This window comes from Camelus ferus, chromosome 21, assembly GCF_009834535.1.
Source record: "Camelus ferus isolate YT-003-E chromosome 21, BCGSAC_Cfer_1.0, whole genome shotgun sequence".
NCBI lineage: Eukaryota > Metazoa > Chordata > Mammalia > Artiodactyla > Camelidae > Camelus > Camelus ferus.
The window spans coordinates 24,753,466-24,779,380 of NC_045716.1; the positions used below are offsets into that span (position 1 = coordinate 24,753,466).

The 25,915-nt window shown below is 35.0% G+C and overlaps 1 protein-coding gene across 4 annotated transcripts in view; it reads left to right on the forward strand.

Annotated features, from left to right (window-relative positions):
* The first annotated feature begins 1,666 nt into the window (after positions 1-1,666).
* The window catches only part of ARNT (aryl hydrocarbon receptor nuclear translocator), a 50,680-nt gene continuing 26,431 nt past the window's right edge, over positions 1,667-25,915 (forward strand). For 2 of the 4 annotated variants that reach the window (XM_032464343.1, XM_032464344.1), the window contains exons 1-3: positions 1,668-1,846; positions 18,943-19,054; positions 21,961-22,005. In XM_032464343.1, the coding sequence (XP_032320234.1) occupies positions 1,822-1,846; positions 18,943-19,054; positions 21,961-22,005 (182 nt within the window). In that variant the 5' untranslated portion in view covers positions 1,668-1,821. Of the gene's footprint in view, positions 1,847-18,942; positions 19,055-21,960; positions 22,006-25,915 lie in introns of all 4 variants that reach the window. The other 2 variants (XM_032464345.1, XM_032464342.1) reach the window with 2 other exon arrangements.

Below are 25,915 nucleotides of genomic sequence, written 5' to 3' on the forward strand. Positions count from 1 at the left end.
TCCAAGTGAAACATTTGTTATTAACTTTATAGCTAGTTCCAGAAGTATCTCTGAAACAAAGTGACTTTTACCATTTTTTTTAAAAATGAGGAACATAACTTGATCTTTTTTAATCCACAGATTCATCTGTTTCACTCTGGAAAACATTACTTTACATTTATTCTGGAAAAATACATTTCTTGGGAGTGAGGTTATTTTATTTGGGTCAAGATTGACTTGAAAGCTTTGATGGTTTTCCAAGTCACGGACAGAATTTCCTAATAGTGTGTAGTGGTCAAGGGACAAATGGATGCTAGCCCAATAAAATTTAATTTTTAGATATTCATAGTTGTACTTCCTATTTACTAAAATTTTTTTCCCTTTGCTTCTTGGATGAACTTACCACATTTAAAGGCACATAATAATTCATATTCTATATCTGCACTGCTGTCTTGTTTAATAGCTAGCTACCTTTACTACATAATTTTGAATTAAATTACTTGTTACTTTTTTCACCACTGCTTCTTTTGAGGAAATGATTATTCTTTTTGGTGAATAAGAAATACAACACAAGAAAATGGTAACAAAGAAAAATTTAATTTTAACAAATATAAACAATAATACACAAATTATGTTAAAATGCCTTGGTTGAGATGAACTATACTGTTAACTAAATGAGAGAAATGGATCTCTGTAATCTCTGTAGTACACATAAAATCTACAAGAATTAAAGGTGCTCAATAGCATAATGGGATTTCTGTTAAAATTAGAATTAAATTTATATTAGATAATTTGTGAGAGATATGTGAAAAGATAGTACATTGTAGTGCTAAAACAGGGGTATGAGTGGGACATATTCCCAGAGTCAGACTGTTTCAGTTTGCCTCCTGTACCGTTACTTACTAGCAAGGTGTCCCTCGCTTAACCACTTTGCTTCTGTTTCCTTATCTGCGAAATGGAAATAATAGAATCTACCTCACAGTGTTGTTGTGAGGATTAAATGAGTAAATACTTACAAAGCAGTTTGGATATTGTTCTCAATGCTTCCTATCGTTAGAAAGTAAATTGTGCAATCCTCATTTTACCACTTCCCTACTAAAAATCCATCACTATGTCCCTATCATTGATCAAAGTAAGTTATTCCACTCTTAATCAAAATACCTTCTTTATATATTACCTCCTGTTTTGGCTGTCAGTATCTCCCTTACCAGACCATAAGTGCCCAGATCCTCTTACACTAAAGGTCTATAGCTAGCATTCAAAACTTAGTTACTGAACTTTTTCACCAGGGACAAAGGTCCTTAAAAGAGAAAAAAAACAGAAAGGGTTAGAAATCATTAAGTGAAGTTTAAACTTTAGAGCACCTAAAAAAGATTTACAAAACAAATCGTCTGCACAGTGGCCGGCAAGGCGAATCCACCACCCAACGGCGCTTTTTAGTAAAATTGTTTTTCACTGACGTCACTCAGTCACTGACCTCTAACGCACAAGAGGCGGGATTAGGGAGACAGCTGGACTTCTTCCTCGCCCTCCCTCCTCCACTGGACCCGCCGGCGGCTCTGTGGCCAGCCCTGCCTCTGGTCGATTTGGCGTTTCCATTGGTCAGTTTTCCCGAGGAGGCTGGCCTTGGGGCGACCACGCCTCTCCATGGGCGGGGTCTCTCAGTCGTAGAAGCTGGGGACTGTGGTATTGCTGCAGCCGCCATCTTGGATTCCGCGGTAGCGGTGGCGGCAGTAGGGCGCCGCGTCTGGGGAGTGGCTCTCCCCTCCCCCTCCCCCCGGTTCGGTGGCGGCGGCTCCTCCCACTAGGGGGGGTGGTGCAGCGGCGGTGGCATCTGCGGCCATGGCGGCGACTACTGCTAACCCCGGTGAGGAGACGGAGTACTGGGGTGCCTTTAGAAGAGGAGGGGCCGAAGGGGTTGGCAGCCGGGGGGACCCAGGGCTGAGGGGCCGTAGTTGGGGCCGAGGGCGCTGGGGTGCGCGGGGGTGGCTGGGGGACGGGGGGAACGGTGGGGAAGGAGAGTGACATGGGGGAGGGGCCCGACCCTGGGGAACTGGGGAGACCCGAGGTGAAGGGAGGGAGGGAGCAGGCGGGTGGGATTTGGGGATTCCTTGCCCAGAGTTCTGTTGGAGCGGCTATCCGCGCGGGGCTAGGCTGTCTCCGGTCTTGTGGCGGCGTTCTGGTGTGCGATGTGGTCCTGTTTCAACCCTCTGCCCACTGTGGACCTGCTTGATGCCCAGTAACTGTGGGCAGAGGGGCTTGTTTTACTTCAAAAGTAGTTTGGACTCCTAAGCACTGGACCACTTTGCTGTTTAGCTTAGATGTTACTTCCAGACGTTTGGATTTTAAATTTTAAAAATCTTTGATTTTACACTGGGTTTCTCTTAAAAAAAAAAAAAAAAAAGCTGTACCTTCTCCCCCCCGCCCCCGAGCTGCCTTTGAAACTTGTGTTTATGAATTAAGAGGTGCCTTTAGTGTCTTTAAGCTGCAGACATTTGTGTAATGTTTGATTTTCAGGATGGATCTTGCCGACAGCATGCATCCAGGACTTCAGGTTTAAATCTTATTAGATGTAGGTCGAGACAGTTCCCGTTCTTTGAGTAAAGTTCAGTTCCATGCTGTTTCTCAGTGAACATCTCTTCTAAAGGGGGAGCTTGAACATTTCAAAAAAAATCTAATCAGTAATGTCTAAGAGATGGAGTGGGGTGTAGTGCAGCAGGTCTAGACAGTTCGGGTCTTCAAATTCCTAGTCTTCCTTCCACTATTACACAGTTATTTCTCCCTAGGAAGTATTTAATTTTAGGAGTCCTAGTTTACCTTGCTGACCTTGGCCATTTCCCAGAAATACCTATCTTTGATAGCATTAAAAAAGAATTGAAAGGTAAGGGTGAATAACTTGAAAATACAGGAATGGGAGGGATTCACTACTGTTCCCTTGTTGAAATTTAGATTGGATTTTTTTCGTATCTCTGAAAGGCACTATTATTTTGCAATACCCAGATTTTGGCTGTTACAGTTGAATCACTGTGAAATTTACTGTCTTGCCTACCAGGTTTCTGGGAACAGAGCTATTTAAAGAAGTTAATTTGTCATATGTCAATATAATATTTTAAAATCTCTTTTAATGTTTTTAGAGGAAAAGGAGATAAAATTAATGGCTAAAATTCCATTGCAGGAAGTGCTGAGTGATGGAATAAAATTGGAAAGTTGCTATTATTATGGCAAACCTGACCTTGGAGTAAAATAGCCTATCTGTTAACTAGGGAGTAAATAAACAAGATTTAAAAACTGATAACACATTGCAAAATACTTCTATAACCTTAGTCAAGTTGCTAAGCATTTCTCTTATTAAGAGGTGGCCTGAGTAAACAAGTGTAGTGCGTATGTCAGAACCTTTTTCCAGCAATGTGGGTGGGGTTGCTTTATTTTGTTTTTTAAACAACAGTAACCAGAATGACAATCTCTTGACCACATTTTCATTCAGTATCAGTTTAAATCTGTAAGCAGAAAATAGCATTTATTTGTGCAGAATCCTTGCTAACGATGAAACTGTTATTTTGTTTATTGCCCTTTGGCAGCCTGCTTCCGCAATTTTTAGATTTCTTCTTTGATGTTGAAGAATTCTCCCATTTATTCCAAATTATTGATATCAAGGCCAACACATAATTAAATTAGTATATGCATTTTCTTCCTTCATTTCTCCTTTTGGCCCTTTATATCAAAAGGAAGAGTCCATAGCTGCAGTGTGGACTTTTGGTAACCTGTTGCATTTTGGGAAATGAAGACCATGAATGTAGGGACACAATGTGGAAATGTACTGTGCTAAGTGAAAAGAAAGTTGATGGTTTTCAGGTCAGCATTCTTTATTGCACAGTCAAAACTTTTTCCTTAGAGCCATTTTAGGGACTGGGGACATCATATCTATTTCTTTTTGAGTTTTTTCCTACTTTGTCTTTTTGCTAGTTGTTAAGTTTCCTTGTAGCTCTTGTTTGTTCTGTCGTCACATATGTCTGCAAAGGATTTTGATAATAATTATTTAACTCATCTCAGCTTCATTTAAGTTAATCCTTAGCGTTAATAACAATACTTGATCATTTTAGTCATATTTATAGTATGATTTAGAGACTGTTGGTGGCCCTTCAGTGTCTTGCAGGGAACCTGGTTCCTTTGCATTTTTCAGTATGTCTTAACATGGTGCTGGATCAAAAGAAGAGTAAAATATGGTTTATACCCCAATCTCTAAGACTTACGTTGAAATAATAGTTCTAATGTGGTAGTGTCTTTTTTTCCACGTAATTGATAATTCTTCATATTCTATTATTTTCCATTACTTCTACTTACCGAAGTGGGTGGGTAGGTGGGCCATGAAGTCTTAGGCTATATCTTTCTTGTCTATGGAACATTAACAATTTTGAGGAACACTTTTTAAATTGTACGTGTAATTTGTCAATGCATTGGCTAAGGCACTGGTTGGGAACAGATTCTTATTTGATTTACAATTCAGTATTCAAACCAGCGACGTTAATGAGTTTGTAGGAGTGCAGGTTTTTCTCCCCTTGATTCTGGTGTTCTCTGGACCTCTTTTGTGCTGTTAGGTACCATTTATTGTGGATGGAGAATGGGTAGAAGGCAAAGGAAGGAACAGTTGTTTGGGTTTGTAAGGCTGACATTTAGGAAAACTTTTTCTTTTCACATATTTTTTACCTCCATAAATAATAGTTTTTAAAGCATCAATTTACAGGTTTCTTACCCAGTACCTTTACTTACTCTCTTAAGATACGGGAAAATAGGAGTTTATGCAATATAAAATTAAGATGCCAAGATACTTTTGAAATTATATTCTATTACAAAAACCTTTTTGAAAAGTGTTTAATTATATTTTACTAATTCAGCAATTGAAATACAATTAACATTTTTGAAAAAAACCTTAATCCATATACTTTGTATGCTGTTAGATTTGTGGCATCAACCTGCATCTTTTCTGTTTTCTTAGAAATTAAGACGTAGATACTTCGGCATTTTTGGAACTCCAGTTTTCTTGTTTTGAAATGGTGGTCTCTCACCTTAGTTTTTTGTGTTCCAGCCCTACTCCTCTACTCAACCGATCCACTAACAGATGAGAATAATATGTTGCTTTATGGATGTTTTGTGAAAGTCTTCTGTGGTTCTCTGCTATGGATGACTTTCTTCTAAGGCAGTAACAATAGAAATTTCCACAGTGCCAAGTGGTGGTTGATCTTCAAAACCTAAATTGCAACACTCAAGGAAACTAAAACCTTTTTCCTTTATTTTACTTAGGCCATGACATCTGGGGCATATTTAATTTCAAAACTAGTTTAAAATTTGAGTCCTTGATTGTGGAAACTGTCTTTGGAACCATCTTTTTTTCTCTTTCAGGCTATTTACAATATTTATTTTAAATGTTAATTCCCTAGCAGTATAGTCCTGTATTTGGGTGCAAGGGTGACATTTCTGTCAAAGCTATCTAGTGTCTCTGTGGTTGTATAGCTGATTTCATTTAGATGTAGCAATAAAATAATTCACTTAAAGTCCTGAAATGCAAGCCTGAGCTCAGTGGAGTCTTTTTGGCCCAGCATCCACAGCCAATTATAGGCCCTGCTTGTAGAGCCATCTGTTTTTAAGAATGCTGCCTAATGTGCCATGATGTCTTCAATAAGTAGACATTAATGAACGTTGGTTTTGAAATCAAGATAACCCCTGCCATTTTACATGGAAGGAAACCCAGAGAGAGGAATGGGCACATTTATTAAACGTTTGTTAAGTTCCTACTATATGCCAGGTTGCACTTTCCTGTTTTTTTTTTTTTTGCTATTCTGTGTTAGAAGCCATCTCCCAGTTTCCAGATAGATTCTCTAAATTTGCATCTCTTTTCATCATTTCTGCATTCTGTGTTTGCCCCTTCACATTTTAACTATAGCTGAGTAGACAAACTAAGTTTATAACTTTAACAACTTAATTAGAATTTAAGTTCCATGAGAGCAGGACGCTTTACCTTCCTTGTTCATCACAGCTCCTTATTGTTCACAGTGGTGCCTAGTAGGTAGGACTAAAGTTCAGTAAATGCTGAATAAAAGAATGTTGTAAGGCCTGGCATTGGAGGTTCATATCTTTATGCACTAACATGAAAATACCTTTGAAAGGATAACACTAATTAAGCCTGAATTAATTTATAATAGCTAACATTAATAATTATATGCCAGATATTGTTCTAAATATATTATCTCACTTAATCCTCATATGTATTATCTCATTTAATCTTTATAACAATCCTATGAGATGTGTTAATACCTTTGTTTTACAAATGAGACTAAGGCACAGGGTGAATAGTTTGTCTGAAGTCACATAGCTAGTAGGCAGTACAGACAATTTGATTGCTGGCAGTTTATCTGCACAGTCAATATTCTGTGTTTTAGGAGTATTTTTCTTTTTTTTAATTGAGTATAAGTTTTTTTTTTTTTTGGTAAGTTTCAGGTGTACAACATAGTGATTCACAATTTTTAAAGGTTATATTCCACTTATACTTACTATAAAATATTGGCTATATTCCCTATGTTGTACTATAGATCCTTGTAGCTTATTTGTTTTATACAGAGTAGTTTGTGCCTCTTAATCCACTACCCCTGTCTTGCCCCTTTCTTCTTCCCTCTCCCTGCTGGTAACCACGAGTTTGTTCTGTATATCTGTGAGTCTGTTTCTTTTTTGTTACATTTACTAGTTTTATTTTTTAGATACCACATATAAGTGATATCATACAATATTTATCTTTCTGTCTGACTTATTTCACTTAGCATAATACCCTCCAAGTCCGTCCATGTTGTTGCAAATGGCAACATTTCATTTCTTTTTTATGGCTCAGTAGTATTCCATTATATATATATTTATTTATCCATTGATCTTTTGATGGACACTTAAGTTGCTTCCGTAACTTGGCAATTGTAAATAATGCTGCTATGAACAATGGGGTGCATGTATCTTTTCAAATTAGTGTTTTTGGGGTTTTTTTGGATAAACACCTGGGAGTGAAATTGCTGGGTCATATGGTAGTTCTGTTTCTATTTTTTTGAGAAACCTCCATACTGTTTTCCGTAGTAGCTACACCAGTTTACATTCCCATTAACAAGTGTATAAAGGTTCCCATTTCTCCACATCCTCACCAACATTTATTGTTTGTGGTCTTTACACAGTCAACATTTTTTAGCTGCTAAGTTATAAGACTTTCTCCGTTGTGACTTAAAGTCACTTCCTACAGAAATGTAGTACAGTGGATACTTTTTGAGAAGGAGGAGGGTAGGGCATTGTCTTTTTTTTTTTAGATGAAGAAGGTGAAATACTGTATCAGGCAGTGAGGATGGCACATTTGCTTAGATGGAGAGGTGAGTGCAAGGTGCTAAAAAGGGAGCTAGAAGAGTGCTGCAGTTCCTAAACCTTTTCTATAACTTCTTATATTCTTTTCTCATAATTGTTTTTTAACTCTTTAAATAATTTTCAAGGTTCTTGCTGGACTCCTTCCCTCACTATTCATAGCTCATAATTGTGCCTTTTTGGTGAGCTGCTTGAATTTGTCTTCAGAGACACTATATTGCTTATTCTTTCTCACTGACTGCTTCTTCTTTGTCCCTTAAGCCTGCTCATTTTCTTTTTCTTATTCATTATGCTTCTCCCTTTCTAGTCACACTTCTAGGGCTGGGACTCTTAATTGATTCATTAATTAGTAAGCCAATCAACTTCTGTCATTTCTGTTTGCCTACCTACCTACCTCAATTAAACATTTATTTGGTAACTACTCTATCTCCTTCCCCTCATTTTATATATTGAAGACCCTTCTAAAATTTTCATTCTAGTCTTCTCACATAAGCTTCTTTCCTGTATTTTCGTCTACTTAAAAAAAAATCTCTATTTGAATAATCTTTAACATGTTATTTATGTATTATGTTCACCAGTATTTCCTTCAAATCTGCTGCCATTCTTCTGTATATTTTGTGACATCATAGTTTTTCCAGTTTCCCAGGCTAAGCAATTAGAAGTGCTTGGATTTTTTTTTTAATGTATTTATCTGATTTGTTATCACATCTTTTTTTTTAAATAAAAAATAAACATTTTTAAACATAAGAAGATATTAAAGCATATAAAACATTTTAACTATAAAATATATATTTAAAATAGATTTATTTACACATGTTAAAGGTTATTTTAATCAAAATTATCCATGCATATATTTAAAGACTTAGTTTTACATAATTTGTTACAAAACAGCAGTCTACCTGCTTCTCTCAGCTCCTTCTCCCCAGTATGTCCATTTTTATCTCTTTTAACCAACCTTTTAATTTTCGTTTAAATAAAATGTCCCAAAAGTAAAAGACACGAGTTTTCAAATTGAAGGGACCAGTCTAGTGAATGAAATCATGTCCACATCAAGGCACATTATCATGAAATTTCAGCATCAGATAAGCTCCAGAGAGAAAAAAAAATGGTCAGGTAAATTATTTTTAAGGAATCGAATTTATTTTGCTTCTCAGTAGTCACACTGGAAGATAGATGACAATGGAGCAATACCTTTGAAATTCTGAGAGAAAATAATCTCCCAACTTAAAATTCTATACCTAAGCAAACTGTCAGTAAAGTAGAAGAAGGATATTTTAATGCACCCAAGGTATCCCTTTTTATTCTTTCTCAGGAACTTGCTAAAGGATGTACTTTACCAGTAGGAGGGAGTAAACCAAGAAAGAGGAAACATGGAACACAGGAAAGAGGCAGGCGAAAAGTGAATCATCCATTTTGCATACATATTGCTGTTAATTTCCCTGTTTTCAGTGTGGTACCGTCACTTTCAACTTTGCCTGGTGTTCCCCTGACCAGAGGATCTCTGGTTTACACTCTCTAGAGAATAAGTCAGCTTTTGACTGAGTGAAGTATGGGCAGTTTCCCTGTTAGAAGGAACAGCAAGAAGATCTGGTAATCCACCTACTGCTTAAAAAGATATTGAACAAATCCTTTTTATTTTTGTTTTCATTTGCCCTGCCCTCTCCACCTCTCCACAGAGGTACCTGGGGTCACCAGTTTCTGAGCCTGGGGCATTTGATGTGTAAATAGGGTTAATTTTCTGCTTTTTCCCTTGCTGGCTTAGAATTCAGTTCTTAGGGTCTTTCAAGGCAATGGTCCCAGTTGCCAAAAATTTTCTTTTTTTCTTCCTCCCATTTTTTCCATTCAGGTGATTTTATATCTTGTATAAAATTGTTTTTCTCCTTTATATTATCTGGGGGCAGGGAGGGCAGAAGAGTAAAAAAGTAGATGTATATACATTTAGCATACTATCCTTATTCAGAAGTTGCATAGTTTAGAATTTCAGAGGTTTCTTTATCTTTTCATCCTGTTTTCATACTAATTCAGGCCTTTATTTCCTCATTTTTGATTAGTCTAATTTGTTTCCCTGCTTCTATTCAATTTTAAATCTGTCAGATTAATCTTTTAGTTTACATTTTCTTCTTGTCACTCTGACTTAAAGGTATGTTTTGACTTTCAGTTGCTGATTGAATCAGAATTAAGGTTTCATCTTGGCATTTAAAGCCTTCTTTCAATTGGATAGCACTTGACGCCTTGTATTTTCTCCTGAATGCAGACTCTGCTCTTTGTAGGCCTGTTTCCCTACAGCCCTCACAGCTATTTTCTTATCTCCCTTTAGGATTTGCTCATGTTCTTTTATCCATGTGCAATGCCTTTTTCCTCTCCTTTACTTTTTCTGAGGCCCAGCTTGACCTGCCTTTTTGAAACTTCCTAGCTGGCTGGCTGCCTGCTTTATTTCCTTTAGTTTTTCCTTCCTGTTGAGTACCTTCTGTGTGCTGCGGACTGCTAGGGACCTTAATTTAAACCATCTCAGAATTATCTTTTCTTTCTCTAAATTCATCTAATTTTTAGATCTCATGTAAACCTATTACTGAAAGTATGGAATTTATTTTTTATGGGAAAATTTTGCTTTTTCTTAGGAAAGTTACATGTACTATTTAAAATTTATATAGGGTAAACAAGAAAAGGTTAATGATTATAACATATGAAATATACTCAGTCTTATTAGTAATAGAGAAATCTACCTTAAACCAACAGTAATAATCATTTTATACCTAGAAAATTAGTAAAAATTTGAAGGATTGCCAAGATCCAGTGCTGTTGAAGTTATGGATAATTTGATACCATTGGTGAGGCCTTTTATTTGTATGACCTTCTTGGAGGGTAATGGGCAGTTTTAAATATGCTCCTTTAAATACAGCTAGTCATTTTCAGAAATTTTTTGGCTTTGTGGAAATACTGGCATCTGTGCTCAGAGATATACAAGGATATTCATTGAAACCTTATTTATGATAGTGATAGTTTGGATGTCAAAAATATATACATTTGTGCTATGAAGTACTGTATATTTAAAAAATGAGCTAACTCTGTATTTATTGACATGACACACTTTCTAATATATAGTTACATGGAAAAAAAGTTTCAGAATAAATATAACATGTTCCCTCCCCTTTGCTATGCAAAAATTACTAAAACCTTGTAATACATGGTGTGTAGAAAAAGGACTGGAAGGGTTCATATCAATATTAACATCAGTTTCCTGTGGAGGAGAGAATTGGGGTATATGTGTGGAGGATTTTATCTTTGTTTGCTTTTGTGTTGTTGAATATTTTTAGAGTCTTCTACATTTGATTTTCTGTATATCCATATTTTAATATATTACTTTTATAATGAAAAAGTTAGTAAAGACAAGATCAGTTACATATTAGTGTTTGATGTATTTTTACAAAGCTGCTGTTAAAGGGGTACTTACAGTGTGTCAGGTGCTGTGCGAAGCACTAATTTAATCTTCCCCAAAGGTAGGCCCTGTTTTTAGCTACATTTTATAGACTAACTCAGAGATTAAATAATTTGCCCAAGGTCGTACACATGGTAAATGGTAACCCTAGGATTGGAATCTAGATTTATCTAACTTTAGAGATTAAGCTGTGTTCTCTCAGGTTTTCAGTGCATGCCACACACATAAGCACACACACACAAATTTTCTTTTTAAAAAATTGGGATCATACATCTTCTGACTGTAAAAGTAATACATGTTTAATATAAAAGACAAAACAATATGGGTATGTAGAAAATCAAATATAGAAGTCTCTAAATGCCATCCCAGAGATAACCACTGTTAATAGTTTATTGCATAACATCTGCTCACTCCACTCTAGCCATGATGTCATCCACACTATTTCTAGAACTTAACAGGCATGCTTTCACCTCTGGGTCTTTACACTCTGCCTGGAATGCATTTCCCCTAGATACCTGCATAGTTTATTCCCTTACCTCCCTCTGACCATTCCTTGAATATTACCTTTTCAGTGAGGCCTTCCTTTATTATCTAAAATTGCTTGAACCTTTATATACGTCTCAGGTGGCTTCCCCTCATTTATTTTTCTCCACATTTATCACTATATAACATACTGTTAGCTCAAACCATATAAAATGTATGTTTATCCATTTTTTTACCTATAAAATCTCAGTTTAATATTGTCAACTCAATTTATATTTTAATTGTTTCTCAATTTTCTCTTTCTGTCCCACTAACGTGAAATTGTTAAGGGTTAAGATTTTTGCCTCTTCTGTTTATCGCTTTATCTGTAGGATCTGCAACATGCAATAAGTGTCAGATGAATTCTTCCAGGCTTTTGTTATGCATATAGACTTTAAAAAGGATTATATTATTTATACTTTTCTGTACCTTATCTTTTCATAATCATAAATGGTGGATAACTTTCAACTTCAATGATATAGATCCACCAAAAATTTTTTTTGCATATTGAAATTTTTTTATTGTGGCACAATACACATAACATAAAATTTGACTTTTTAACTATTATTTAGTGTTCAGTTCAGTGACATTAGTATAGTCACATTGTTGTACAGTGATCACCACCATCTATCTCCAGAACTTTTTTTATCTTGTATAACTGAAACTCTGCGTCTATTAAACATTTATTCCCCGTCCCCCAACTCCTCCAGCCCCTGGCCACCACCATTCTACACTCTTAATGAATCTGCCTATTCTAGATACCCCGTATAAGTGGAATCATGTAGTATTTGTCTTTTTGTCACTGGCTTATTTAACTTAGCATAATATTTTCAAGATTCATCCATATCGTAGCATATTGCAGAATTTCCTTCTTTTTTAAGGCTGAGTAGCATTCCATTGGATGTATATGCTACATTTAAAAAAATCCATTATCTAGGTGGACACTTGGGTTGCTTCTACCGTCTCGGCTGTTGTGAATAATGCTGCTATGAACGTGGCATGTACAAGTGTCTCTTCAAGATCCTGCTTTCAATTCTTTTGAGTATATACCAAGAAGCAGAATTGCTGGACCATATAGTAGTTTGTTTTTAATTTTTTGAAGAATCTCCATCCTGTTTTCCATAGTTGCTGCACCAGTTTACATTCCTACCAACAGTGTACAGGAGTTTCAGTTCTCTCCCATTCTTGCTAACCCCCCCTTTTTAAAAAATTTTTTATGGTAGCCATCCTGATGGGTGTGAAGTAATGTCTCATTGTAGTTTTTTTTCTATTTTCTTTCATTGAAGTATAGTTGGTTTACAATGTTGTGTTAGTTTCTGGTCTATAACAAAGTGATTCAGTTATATATATGTATATTCTTTTTCATAATGGTTTATTATAGGATATTGAATATAGTTCCCAGTGCTAAACAGTAGGACCTTGTTTATCTATTTTATATACAGTAGTTTGTATCTGCTAATACCAAACTCTTGATTTAGCCCTCCCTACCCCTTTTCCCCTTTCATAACCATAAATTTATTTTCTGTTTGTGAGTCTGTTTCTGTTTTATAAATAAGTTCATTTGTATCATATTTTAGATTCCACATTTAAGTGATACCATATGATATTTGTCTTTTTCTGACTTACTTCACTTAGTATGATAATCTCTAGGTCCATCTATGTTGCTGCAAATGGCATTTTTATGGCTGAGTAATATTCCATTACACACACACATGCACACACACACACACACACACATCTTCTTTTTCCATTCATCTGTCGACAGACATTTAGGTTGCTTCCATGTCTTGGCTATTGTAAATAGTGCTGCTATGAACAATGAGCTGTAGGTATCTTTTCAAATTAGAGTTTTCTCCAGATATATGCCCAGGAGTGGGATTGCTGGATCATATGGCAACTCTATTTTTAGTTTTTAAAGGAGCCTCCATACCGTTTTCCATAGTGGCTGCACCAAATTACATTCCCACCAACAGTGTAGGAGGGTTCCCTTTTCTCCATACCCTCTCCAGCATTTAATATTTGTAGACTTTTTAATAATGGCCATTCCGACCAGTGTGAAGTGATACCTCATTGTAGTTTTGTTTCGGATTTCTCTAATCATTAGTGATGCTGAGCATCTTTTCATATGTTTGTAGGCCATTTGTATATTCAGGGAAATGTCTGTTCAAATCCTTTGTCCATGTTTTAATCAAGTTGTGTTTGTTGTTGCTTTTGAGTTACAGGAGTTCTTTATGTATTCTGGATATTAATCTCATATCACATATATGATTCACAAATACTTTCTTCTGTTCTGTGGGCTGCCTTTTTACTCTGTTGATAGTGTTCTTTGGTACACAAATATTTAATTTTGATGAAGTCCAGTTTATCTTATTTCTTATCTTTTGTTGCTTATGCTTTTGCAGCATCCAAGAAATTGCCAAATCCAGTGTCATGGAGCTTTCCCCTTTGTCTTATAGTTTTATAGTTTTTGGTCTTACATTCAAGTCTTTGGTCCACTTTGAGTTAATTTTTGTGTGTGTGATAATGGAAGGAAGGATGCAGCTTCACTTTTTTTTGCATGTGGATATCCAGTTTTCCCAGCACCATTTGTTGAAAAGAATATCTTTACCACTTTGGAAAGGGTCTTGGCACCCTTGTTGAAAATTATTTAATCATGTATGTGAGGATGTATTTCTGTTCTCTCTACTCTATTCCTTTGGTCTATATGTCTGTCTTCATGCCAGTGTCACACTATCTTGATTACTGCAGTTTTGTGATGCATTATTATTTTAATGATGGCTGTTTGAGTACTTTCTTTATCCAGTATGAGAGCAGTTATAATGCTTGGGCTTGTAATAAAAGACATACATAAAAGAGGTTTTTTGTTTTGAGGTTAGGTTCAGTTTATTATAAATATAATTTGGAGGTAGATTTTAGGAATAATAAGTAAAATATTTTAAAAAATCCAAAGTGTTTCATATTTTAGACAAGGTAGCAATATGATGAATTATTGTTACCAACATTTCTTTTTGAACATTTTATTATCTATTCAACTTTTAATACTTCCTTTATCATTTCTCTTTTCCTCACTCATATGTTTTATATCATTTCTCCTATTTCAGGAAAGGAAGTCACTTAGAAGTAGGTTTTCTATAAATCAGGGAGATTATGTTGACTGATTAAAGTATTTACTATTTTACTGTAATTTCTGTCAAATGATGATTTTAATAGAAGGTACTTGTATTCAGTACACTAAGAATACTCCTTAACTCTGCTACTCTTACATCACACTAAGTTCCTCTTCCATTTAAAAGGAGTAAGTAAGTTAAATCCAGAGTATGTTAAAAGAATCATACATCATTATTGTATTAGTTCCCCAAGCATGCTGTGACAAATTACTACAAACTGGAGGGCTTAAAACAATAGAAATTTAATCTCTCCAACCAAATGACATTCTGGAAAAGGCAAAACTACAGAAACAATAAAAAGATCATAGTTTCCAGGGGTTTAGGGAGAGGGAGGGAGGGAGGAATGAATAGATGGAGCACAGGGAATTTTTAGGGCAATGAAATTATTCTGTATGATACTGTATTGGTGGCTACATGTCATTATGCATTTGTCAAAACCCATAGAATGTATAACATCAAGAATGAACCCTAATGTAAACTATGGACTTTGGTTGATAATAATGTGTCCATGTTGGTTCATCGATTGTACCAAATATGCCACACTGATGAGGGGTGTTGAGGGTAGGGGAGTATATATGTGTGGGTGGGGAGGGCTATGTGCAAACTCTCTATATTTTCTGCTCAATTCTGTTGTGAACCTGAAACTGCTCTAAAAGAATAAAGTCTATTTTTTAAAAAGTTACATAGTTTTATATTTTACATATAAAGCCCATGATCCATTTTGATTAATTTTTATAAAATGGGTCAAGGTTTGTTGTTTTGTTGGTTTTTTTTTTTTTTCTTTTTTCTTTTTTCTTTTTGCTTCTGGCTGTCTAGTTGCTCTAGTACCATTTGTCGGAAAGGCTATCTTTCCTTCATTAAATTGTTTTTACACTTTTGTCAAATTCATTTGGGCATATTTATGTGAGTCTGTTTCTTGGTTCCATTGATCTATGTCTGTCCCTTTGCCAGGGCCACACAGTCTTAATTTCTGTAGCTATATTAGAAGTCTTGAAATCAGATTGATTCTCTTCTTCCACTTTTTCTTTGTTTTAGGTATTGTAGTTCCTTTACTTTTCCATATAAATTTTAGAATAGTCTTGTTTATACCTACAAAAACATCTTGGTAGAATTTTGATAGGTGTTGTGTTAAACCTGCATATCAGTTTGAAGAGAATTGACTTCTTGATGTTGAGTATCCCAGCCCATGAACATTGTATGTCTCTCTATTTATTTAGATCTTTGATTTCTTTCATCAGCATTCTTTCAGCATGCAAGTCCTGTGCATGTTTATTTGATTTACACTAAGTATTTTTTCCTTTTAAAAATGATTATAAGTGGTTATGTATCTTTAAGTTTTGGTGACTGTATTAATTGCTAGTATATAGAAATACAATTGATTTTTGTATATTTATCTTGTATCCTGCAACTTTGCTGAGTTCACTTTCTTATTCTAGGAGTGTTTTTTGGTTTGTTTTCATAGATTCCTTAGGATTTTCTACATAGACAATCATTTACTCTGCAAATGGGGACAATTTTATTTTTTCCTTTTTGATCTGTATGTCTTTTATTTCCCTTTTTGCATTGGCTAGAACTTCCTACACTATGTTTAAGTATGTGATGAAAGTGAAATTTTTTCCTAGTTCCCAAATCTTGGGTAAAAAGCACTGTCTTTCACTGGTAAGTATAATACTAGTGGTAGGTTTATTTTTTGGTGGATTCTTTTATCATGGTGAGGCTATTTCATTCTTCTCCTACCTTTCTATATTTTTATCAGGAATAGGTGTTGAATTCTAGCAAATACTTTTTAATGCGTAAGTTGATAAGATCATGTTATTTTCCTTCTTAGCCTATTAGTATTGTGAATAATGCTGATTGATTTTTAAGTATTGAACCAGTTTGCTTCCCTTGAATAAATCACACGTGATCATACTGTATGATTCTTTTGCATATTGCTAAATTCTACTTGCTACTATTTTGTTAAAGATTTTTGCAATTTTATTCATAAGGAATATTGAGCTTTCATTTTTTGTTTGTTTAGTTTTTGTACTGTCTTTGTATGGTTTTGGTATCAGGGTAATAGTAGCTTCATAAGATGAACTGGTAAGTGTTCCCTTCCTTTAGCTAGTTTCTGGAGGATATTGTGTATAATTGTTGTTAATTCTTTAAATGTTTGGTAAAATTTTCCAGTGAAATTATCTAGACCTAGAGGATTTTTTTTGAGAGTTCTTAAATTATTAATTCAGTTTCCTAATGGTTATGGGGCCATTCGTGTTACCTATTTTGTGTTTGGTCAGTTGTTTTAGTTTGTGTTTTTTAAGGAATTGGTCCATTCAACCTAAGTTGTCAAATTTATGTATATAAGTTATTCTTAGTATTCCCAGTTATTTCTGATTTCTTCTGGGTCTGTAATGATATCCTTGTTTTCATTCCTGATACTGGTAGTTTAGTGTCTTTTTGGTCTGTCTTGCTAGGGGTTTGTCAATTTTATTGATCTATTTAAGGAAGTAACTTATTTTTTATTTGTTTTTCTGTTGTTTAATTCATTACTTCATGTTTTCTATTATTTCATTCCTTTTGCTTGCTTTGGGTTTCTTTGTTTTTTTCCCTAGGTTCTTTTTTTTAACTTTTCCTAGGTTCTTGAGGTGGAAGTTTAGATGATTTGTTTGACTTTTTCTCTCTTCTGATATAAGCATTTTAGTGCCATAAGATTTCCTCTGACTATATAGCTTTTGCTGTGTCCCATAAATTTTGCAGTATTGTAATTTCATTTTCATTTTAGTTCAGTGTATTTTTTTTAATGTCCACATACTTTATTAGTAGTGACACATTTGTTGCAGGACAGTTGTCCCTGCCTTATAATCACACACTTGTGTGCCAGACCCCAAGTCTGAAATCTTGAGGTCTAGAAACAAGTTTATACATCAGGTCTACACATGTTTCTGTCTTTAAATCACTTTTTTTTTGTTTTGTTTTTTTTTAAGATTTTTTAATTGAGTTATAGTCATTTTACAATGTTGTGTCGAATTCCAGTGTAGAGCACAGTTTTTCAGTTATACATGAACATACATATATTCATTGTCACATTTTTTTTTTCGCTGTGAGCTACCATAAGATCTTGTATATATTTCCCTGTGCTATACAGTATAATCTTGTTTATCTATTCTACATTTTGAAATCCCCGTCTGTCCCTTCCCACACCCCGCCCCCTTGGCAACCACAAGTTTGTATTCTATGTCTATGAGTCTGTTTCTGTTTTGTATTTATGGTTTTTTGTTTTTTAGATTCCACATATGAGTGATCTCGTATGGTATTTTTCTTTCTCTTTCTGGCTTTCTTCACTTAGAATGACATTCTCCAGGAACATCCATGTTGCTGCAAATGGCATTATGTTGTCAGTTTTTATGGCTGAATAGTATTCCAATGGTTCAGTGTATTTTTTATTCCCTTTGAGACTTCCTCTTTGACTCATTGATATTTAGAAGTGTGTTGTTCAGTGTCCAAGTGAATGGACATGTGAACATTTTTCTGTACCAATGCGTATTTGCACTTCTAATAGCTGTACAGTATTCCATTTTCAATATACTGTATACTATAACTTTCTCAACCAATTCCCTACCTTTGATATTAATATTGCTTCTGATTGTTTGCTATTATGTATAACCATAACACTATGTTTAAGAGAGAAGACTCTAAAGCTAACCTCCCAAGGTTCATATCATAGATCTTCCACTTACTAGCTTTAGAACCTTGGGTAAGGGACTGAGGTCTATATGTCTGATTTTGTGTGTGTGTGTGTGTGTGTGGATATCCTTGATATATATTTAAATGACAAAAGCAACTTGCAGAGCAGGATTCCATTTTTATTAAGAAAATATGTGCCTATTTTTGATTAGAGAGATGTATATAATCTGAGGGAAAAACTAAAATAAGATGAGCTCATCTGTTACCAATGGCTACTTCTCGGGCATGAGACTGAATTGAAAGGAGAGGGGAAGGATAAAAAAAGGGGTAGGAAAGGAAGGCATAATGAGGGACTTAGAGTTTTATTCTGTATAATTTTTTTTGAGTATTGGAATTTAGGTGATTTTTTTATTTTGGGGTTTTACTGTATTTTCTAAATGAAATAAATGAAGAGCTAAGTTATTCGTTGCACGACTGAAATATGTAAACCAACTTGTGTGTGTATTTTTGATAAATGTTACGTCACTGTTACAGACTTTTTAAAGTGAAGTATGCAGAACATAATACTGCCTCTTCCAAACTGTACAAAGTTGAGGGAACTGAAGTGTAGGGAAATCTTTTTTTCAGTGTAAGAATTCAAGAAAATAATCTGGATATGAACATTTGGGTTTTCTAGCAAACAATTGAGATTTTATCCCTATCTTGAGCCTTTCTTCTAGCCAGTTTGATGGTGGTGATGATGATAGCAAGGACAGTCTTTTTTAAATGTTTATTTCTATTTTTCCCTGACAGAAATAACATCGGATGTACCATCACTGGGTCCAGCCATTGCCTCTGGAAATCCTGGGTCCGGGATTCAAGGTGGAGGAGCCATTGTCCAGCGGGCTATTAAGCGGAGACCAGGGTGAGTTTGGGTGTAGTATGTCATGAATGTCTCTCCTCGAAACCAGCCTGATTTTGTTAGTTGCTGAACCCTCTTGGCTATTCCTAACCCTCTCACTTCTTTTGATTACTTACTGCACTGCTATCAGATAATGTTCTTTAGTCCTTGGAGTTTTCTTTGTATAGAATTGATATTGATGTTTTTGTCTAAGTTTCTTGTAAGCAATTTTTTTTTAAATCATAAATCTCTGCAAGGTAAAGGACTACGGCTAAGCTCAGATTTCACTGTTGCTGCGAGAACTTCATTGCTTTCATTAAGCTTTGCACCTGCATTCTCAAAATCTTTTTGATAGGCTTAAAAAAATTTTTTTTAATTTAAAGATCTTTAGGCCATATAATTTTAAGTCATATAATCACCTGTAATTCTTCGGTAGGCTTTTTTACTTTTCTGATTTTAGAGAATGCTGGATTCTAGACTATTTCTCCTTTAAGTTACTGACACATTGCTTCATTTGGAATCTATAGAGTCCATTCCGTTCCAAAGTTATTTATTAAACACCTAATTAGTGTGAGGCATTGTGCTGATTGCTACTAGGATGCAAAGATAAATAAGGCACAGTTCTTGTCTCTAACTTGCTTATGCTCTGAAAGGGCTAATCATTATACACATAAATATAATTCAAGTTAGACTATGCAGGGGGAAGGGTAAAGCTCAAGTGGCTGAGCTCATGCTCAGCACCCAAGAGGTCCTGGGCTCAATCCCCAGTGCCTCCTCCAAGCAGAAATCAATGAAGAAACCTAATTACCTCCCCCTCATAAAACAAACAATACAAGCCACAATAGAATATGCCAGGTTTGCTACAAAAGGAACAGATACAGTGCTGTGTGTTCAGTATATGGAAAACACTGTTGGTTGGTAGAGCTTGGGAAAGGCTTCAGAAAAGAGGTTGCTTTAGAAAGGCCTGACGAATGGATAATGTTTTACCCACTTTTTGGTATTAAATTTTCCTTTTTTCTTTCTTTTATTTTTAATAATTATGTAGCTAATGTTATAGCTAGTCTTTAAGTTTCCTCCTACTGATGGTAATGAAAGAGTGATCCTTGGGTTAAGGTGGTAATTGAGTAACATTTTGAGACTTGCTATGTCTCCAAGAGCTTTATACATTTTAACTCAGTTACTGAGGCATAGAGTGAATAAGTAACTTGCCCAAGGTTCTAAAGCTAGTAAGTGGAAGATCTGTGATATGAACCTTGGCAGGTTAGCTTTAGAGTCTACTTTCTTAAACACAGTGTTACCATGATACATAATAACAAATAACTAGAAACAATATTAATATCAAAATTAAGGAATTGGTTGAGAAAGTTATAGTAAATATTATATTGAAAATGGAATACTGTACAGCTATTAGAAATGCAAATATGTATTGGTACAGAAAAATGTTCACAATATATTGAGAGGAGGTTACAGTGTATGTAATATACCAACTCTCAGAAAAAAATATATATAATGTGTGCATAGCAGAAAAAATGAAAGGATACTTATCAGATGTTTGGGTGATGGGCTTATGGGAGACTTATTTTTTCTTTTGTTTTTAATTATATTCATGTTTTCTGAAGCGAATACGTATTATTGGTAATCATGAAAATATAGAGATAATACACATTTTTAAAAAGAAATATTGGAATATATAAAAAGTTAGGAAGAAGAATAAAACTAACAATAACACTACTACCCAAAGTCATTTCTCATTAGTTTTTTAGTGTAATTTCTTCATTCTTTATTCTCTATGTAGATTTTTTAAGTAATTATAATCATATAATTATATAGTTTTATGTAGCCTGGCCTTTTCACCTAACTGTATAAAATAACCTTCTTTGACATATTGCATATTCTATAGAAACATGACTTTAAACAGTTACATAGAGAGATGCACTTAATTGCTATTTAGGGACATTTAACTGTTTTGAATATTTTGCTATTATGTATACTGCTCAATGAATATTTTTGTACATAAATTATTTTTCTATTTCAAGTTATTTCTTCAGGATAGATTCTTAGAAATGTCATTATTTGGTAAATGGTAGATTTTGACAGGTAATCCGGGGCTACAGAGAGGAAGAGGATTATGCTACGTAGTCCATAGAGAACCCATGTAGAGGCGCATAATAGCAGGTTATCTCACTAGTAGAGATGCCAAGATCACTGGGTTAAGGTAGTAACATGAGTAATGTTTTAGTTTAATAGAGTTTAGGGATTAATAGGAGATTGCCCTATTTTGTTACCTATAATTTTACCTAATCCCTTGAAATGAAAGTCACCTCTGCTTTCACTAAACGTTTAAAGCTTACTGATTGTGCTCCGCATAAGGCACTTTCCCATTCTCACTTGTTGTATATTTGTATTTGTCTAGGCAAAGAATCCCTTGAGTGCAAGTCTCTTGTTTTCACCTCATCTAGCATAGTATCTGGAATATAGCATATATTACATGTTCATTAGATGAATGAGGAAAGAAAGATTATTGAACAACCTTTGGAGGTCTTAAAATCACTCATTTATAGAATATCACTGTTTTGAAAGATGGCCAAATAGAAAAATGGGCCTTAATTATTCATATTAATTTTTCCTTGTCCTTTTTGAGTGAGTTCCTGCCCCTTTTGTAGAGGTTGTACTCTGATGTAAAGCTTTGGCAAAGATTGCTACCCTCTGAAAAAGAAAGTTATCAGTAGGCCCCCTGTTTTGATTGCCCAGTTACTTTGTGCAGTTTGGTACAACAGGGAAGAGGTAATACAGCTTTGCATATGACCACTTCCTCTTTTCCTTCTTCCATTTAGGTCGGTGTTCAGATAGCTTGTGGGTTTAGAATTTTAATTGTTTTAATGTTCTGCATTATCAGTAGGCTTATAATATTTATTGTTGGCTTTCCCCAGATTGGATTTTGATGATGATGGAGAAGGGAACAGTAAATTTTTGAGGTAAGATCTTGAAAAACTTTCTCTAGATTTCTGACATTGAAAATTAGTTCATTATCTTTATATTTCTGACTCATAATATTTTTGTCTTTAGGCCTAAGGAGAGTGTGTCATCCTAAAACTAAAGTTTCCTATCATATTATACTCCATAAAATTTTCAAGCATTTTGGTAATAGCTCCAGAGGGAGGGGCTCAGTGAAGAGAGGCAGAGAATTTACAAGATCCTCTGTATCAGTTATCTGTTGTTGTGTGGCTTAAAAAGAACAACGATTCATTATTTCTCACAATTCCGTGGATTGGCTGAGTGGTTATTCTGCTCATCTTGTCTAGACTTACTCTTAACACTATATTCAACTGCCTGGTCAGCTGGGAACTGGACTCAGCTGGTATGGCTGGGTATGTCTTTCTTTGTGGTCTTTTATCCTTAAGGAAGCCAGACTGAGTTTCTTTACATGGTGGTGGCTACAGTCCAAAGGGCAAGTTCCAGTCTAAGTGCTTATCAAGCCTCTGATTTGTATTGGTGTTTGTTGTTGTCCCATTGGCTAAGCAAGTCATAGGTCCAAATGTGACTCAGTGTGGGAGGAGGCTGTACCAGGTAGTGAATACTGCGAGGGGTCGTTAATGTACCAATTTTTCATGCCCTCTAATACCCACTGACTTGTCCTACAGAGCAGGGATTAGAATTTATATCCTTGAGTAATGAATATTCTGGAGCACTGAAAATGGACTTTTCAACATATTGATGAAGGAGTTCTTTCAGAGAAGGGAAGTTTTTATTCTTGCTTAAGGCCAGTTACTTGGCTTTGTTTTTAAAAGGAAAGCAATAAGAGGCAAAGAATGGAAGATAACCTTGACTGCAACATGTCTTTCTTTTTTTCAAAGTTGAAAATACTACCTAGGTAGTCTCTCCATTGCAGGGTAGCAGATAATTGAGAAATAAATAAATGAGTCCTATTTTAAAAGATTTTTTATTGAAGTATAGTTGATTTAGAAAGTTGTGTTAGTTTTTGGTGTACAACAGAGTGATTCAATTCAGTTGTACATATATATATTCTTTTTCATATTTTTTCCATTATGGTTTATTATAGGAAATTGAATATAGTTCCTTGTGCTGTACAGTAGGACCTTGGTGTTTATCTATTTTGTATATAGTAGTTTGTATCTGCTAAGCCCAAACTCCTAATTTATCCCTCCCCACCCCCTTTTCCCTTTGGTAACCATAAGTTTGTTTTCTGTGTCTGTGAGTCTGCTTCTGTTTTGTAATAAGTTCATTTGTGTCTTTTTTTTTAGATTCCACGTACAAGTGATACCATATGATATTTGTCTTTCTCTTTCTGACTTATTTCACTTAGTATGATAATCTCTAGGTCAAGAAGCCATATTTAAAAATTACTTTAGTATGTGATTGCCCAGATTTCATTATTTATTTTATTAACCAAGTTCTTGAAAGTAATATAAACATTTTATTGCAAAATTTTTAAACAGTGCAAAGTTAATGTAGTGAAAGTACATCTTCCTTTCATTTCAGACCTTCAAAACTCTTTCCCTTAGACAACTATAGTTTCCAGTTTATTAAGTATCCTTTGAGAGGTATTCAGGGCACGTGTAAGTGTATTCAGTACGTGTATGTGTGCACGTACACACACTCACAATCTCCTCAGTGTTTGTTTTTCCACAGAGGATGCCCATATTGTAAAGTGCCTGCCATTGTTTAGTTTTATAATGCTTATTAGTTGTCAGTGACATCTATTATTTAAACTTAAAGCTTGTGTTTCTGGCTACTGGCTAGTTGCCAAATACTGCCAGCTACCCTTGAACACAACAACCGTGACTTGGCCACCATAAAGAAATAGTTGCAAAATTTTGGAGAAAACAATCTCCAAGAGAGCTCTTGAGACTTAATGAGTGTCAACAAATGTGAAGAGGGGAAGAGATTTCAATTTCTGTGCAAGAATAGACTTTTTCACCAACTTCTATTGAGGATTCCTCCAATTGGAAACCCAGTAAATACTATTAGTGGAACTATGTTGTGTATATGAATAGGATAGAGATAAACTAGTCTTATTTATTCCTGTTAATTAGCTCTAGCCCTAGAGTCATTGCATCCATTTCCACAAAAGTTAGTAGTCATAAACTGTATGCAAATCCAAAAAGATTCATTTGTCTTTTCCCCAAACGTAAAAAAAAAAGGTGGTCATAATTCATCTTACCAAGTATGTCATTATGTCTGAGGGAGTAGTCACCAAATTTCTTAATTTGCCCATCAGTACATTTTTTTTTAAATTGGAATTTTCCACTTTGGTCAATGAGTGAAAGTCTTACTTGCATTGTATCTCTAAATCAATATTAAATCTCCTTGGTGGATGCTATTTTTGAAAGTTGTACTTTATGACCTCTTTTTATCACTTTGTTCAAGTGTCATTTTGTTATATTTTTCAGACAACATCTATAAAATAATTTTTAACAACATGAAGGCTTTGAAATTCTAGGTACAATATCCGGGTTACTGGTATCTAGAATAATACTTCTCAAACAAAAGCATATACAGATCTACTAGGAACTCTTGATAAGATGCAGATAATCATTAGGTCTGGAACAGTGCTCAAGATTCTGCATTCTAATAGATTCCTAGGTGCTGCTACTGCTTCTAGTCCACTGACTACACTTTGTAGCAAGCATCTAGAAGATTCATTCTTGAGATTCAAAGTTAATATGTAAATTATAGGTGTCTTTTTTTTAGCTTAGGTCACTTTTTTCATAAAGAGTATAGCATCTAATTTATAGTGTATTTTGTGTCTTAGAAATAAACCGTTTGTCCTTGAGCTGCAATTCCACCACGTTTGCCCATCATTCTACTTCTGCTCTCTAGTTATTCTCAAAAACTTTGGAAGTTCTTGGGATCAAAGTAGTTGAGAGTTTATAGGCTATAAAGGAGCCAGTAAATTCTGGCTCTAACTTAATAACTTGTTTAACTGTAAATTTTGTGAGCCTTACCTATCTCCCAAAAGCACTTTCTGCCCAAAGTTGATAGATCTTTGTTATATCCTATGGCGGTGAGAAGAGGAAAATTTAGATCATTCAGAGAATAGTGTTTTTAGAGTTAGGTTTTCCTCTTTCATCACGTCCTTCTTTGCAGTTTCTGTAGTAGCAAACAGGATTTATTGGCTTATTAAGTAGAAGTCATTGAGATGAATGGATTGTTTCCTTAATCAAAACAATAAAGTGCATTGTTTAAATCATAAGTGGGGGGGTAATAGCTCAGTGGTATAGTGCACGCTTAGCATGCAGAAGTCCTGGGTTTTATCCACAGTACCTCCATTAAAGAAAAATCCTAATTTAAGACTATGTCCTAGAAACTTTTGCACCTCGTAGGAAACAGTGAAAAGGTAACCCATGGAATGAAAAAAAAATTGCTAATCATGTATCTGATAAGGGGTTAATATCAATAGTACATAAAGAACTTTAACAACCTGATTAAAAATGGGCAAAGGACTTAAATAGGCATTTCTCCAAAGAAGATATACAGATGGCCAAAAGCATATGAGAAGATACTTAACATCACTAATCATTAGAGAAATGCAAATCAAAACTACAATGAATAGGCAATATATTAGGATGGCTGCCATCAGAAAACCCAGAAGATAACAAGTGTTGGTGAGGATTGGTTGGTGGGAATGTAAAGTGGTGTGGCCACTTTGGAAAACAGTATGGAGGTTCCTCACAGCATTAAAAACAGAATTGTCATATTATCCTGCAGTGCCACTTCTGCTTATATATCCAAAAGATTTGAAAGCAGGATCTTGGAGAAATATTTGCACTCATATTCACTGCCCCATTTTTCACAGTAGCCAAGAGGTCGTGGAAGCACCCCAGATATCCATTGACAGATGAATAGATAAGGGAAATGCAGTAT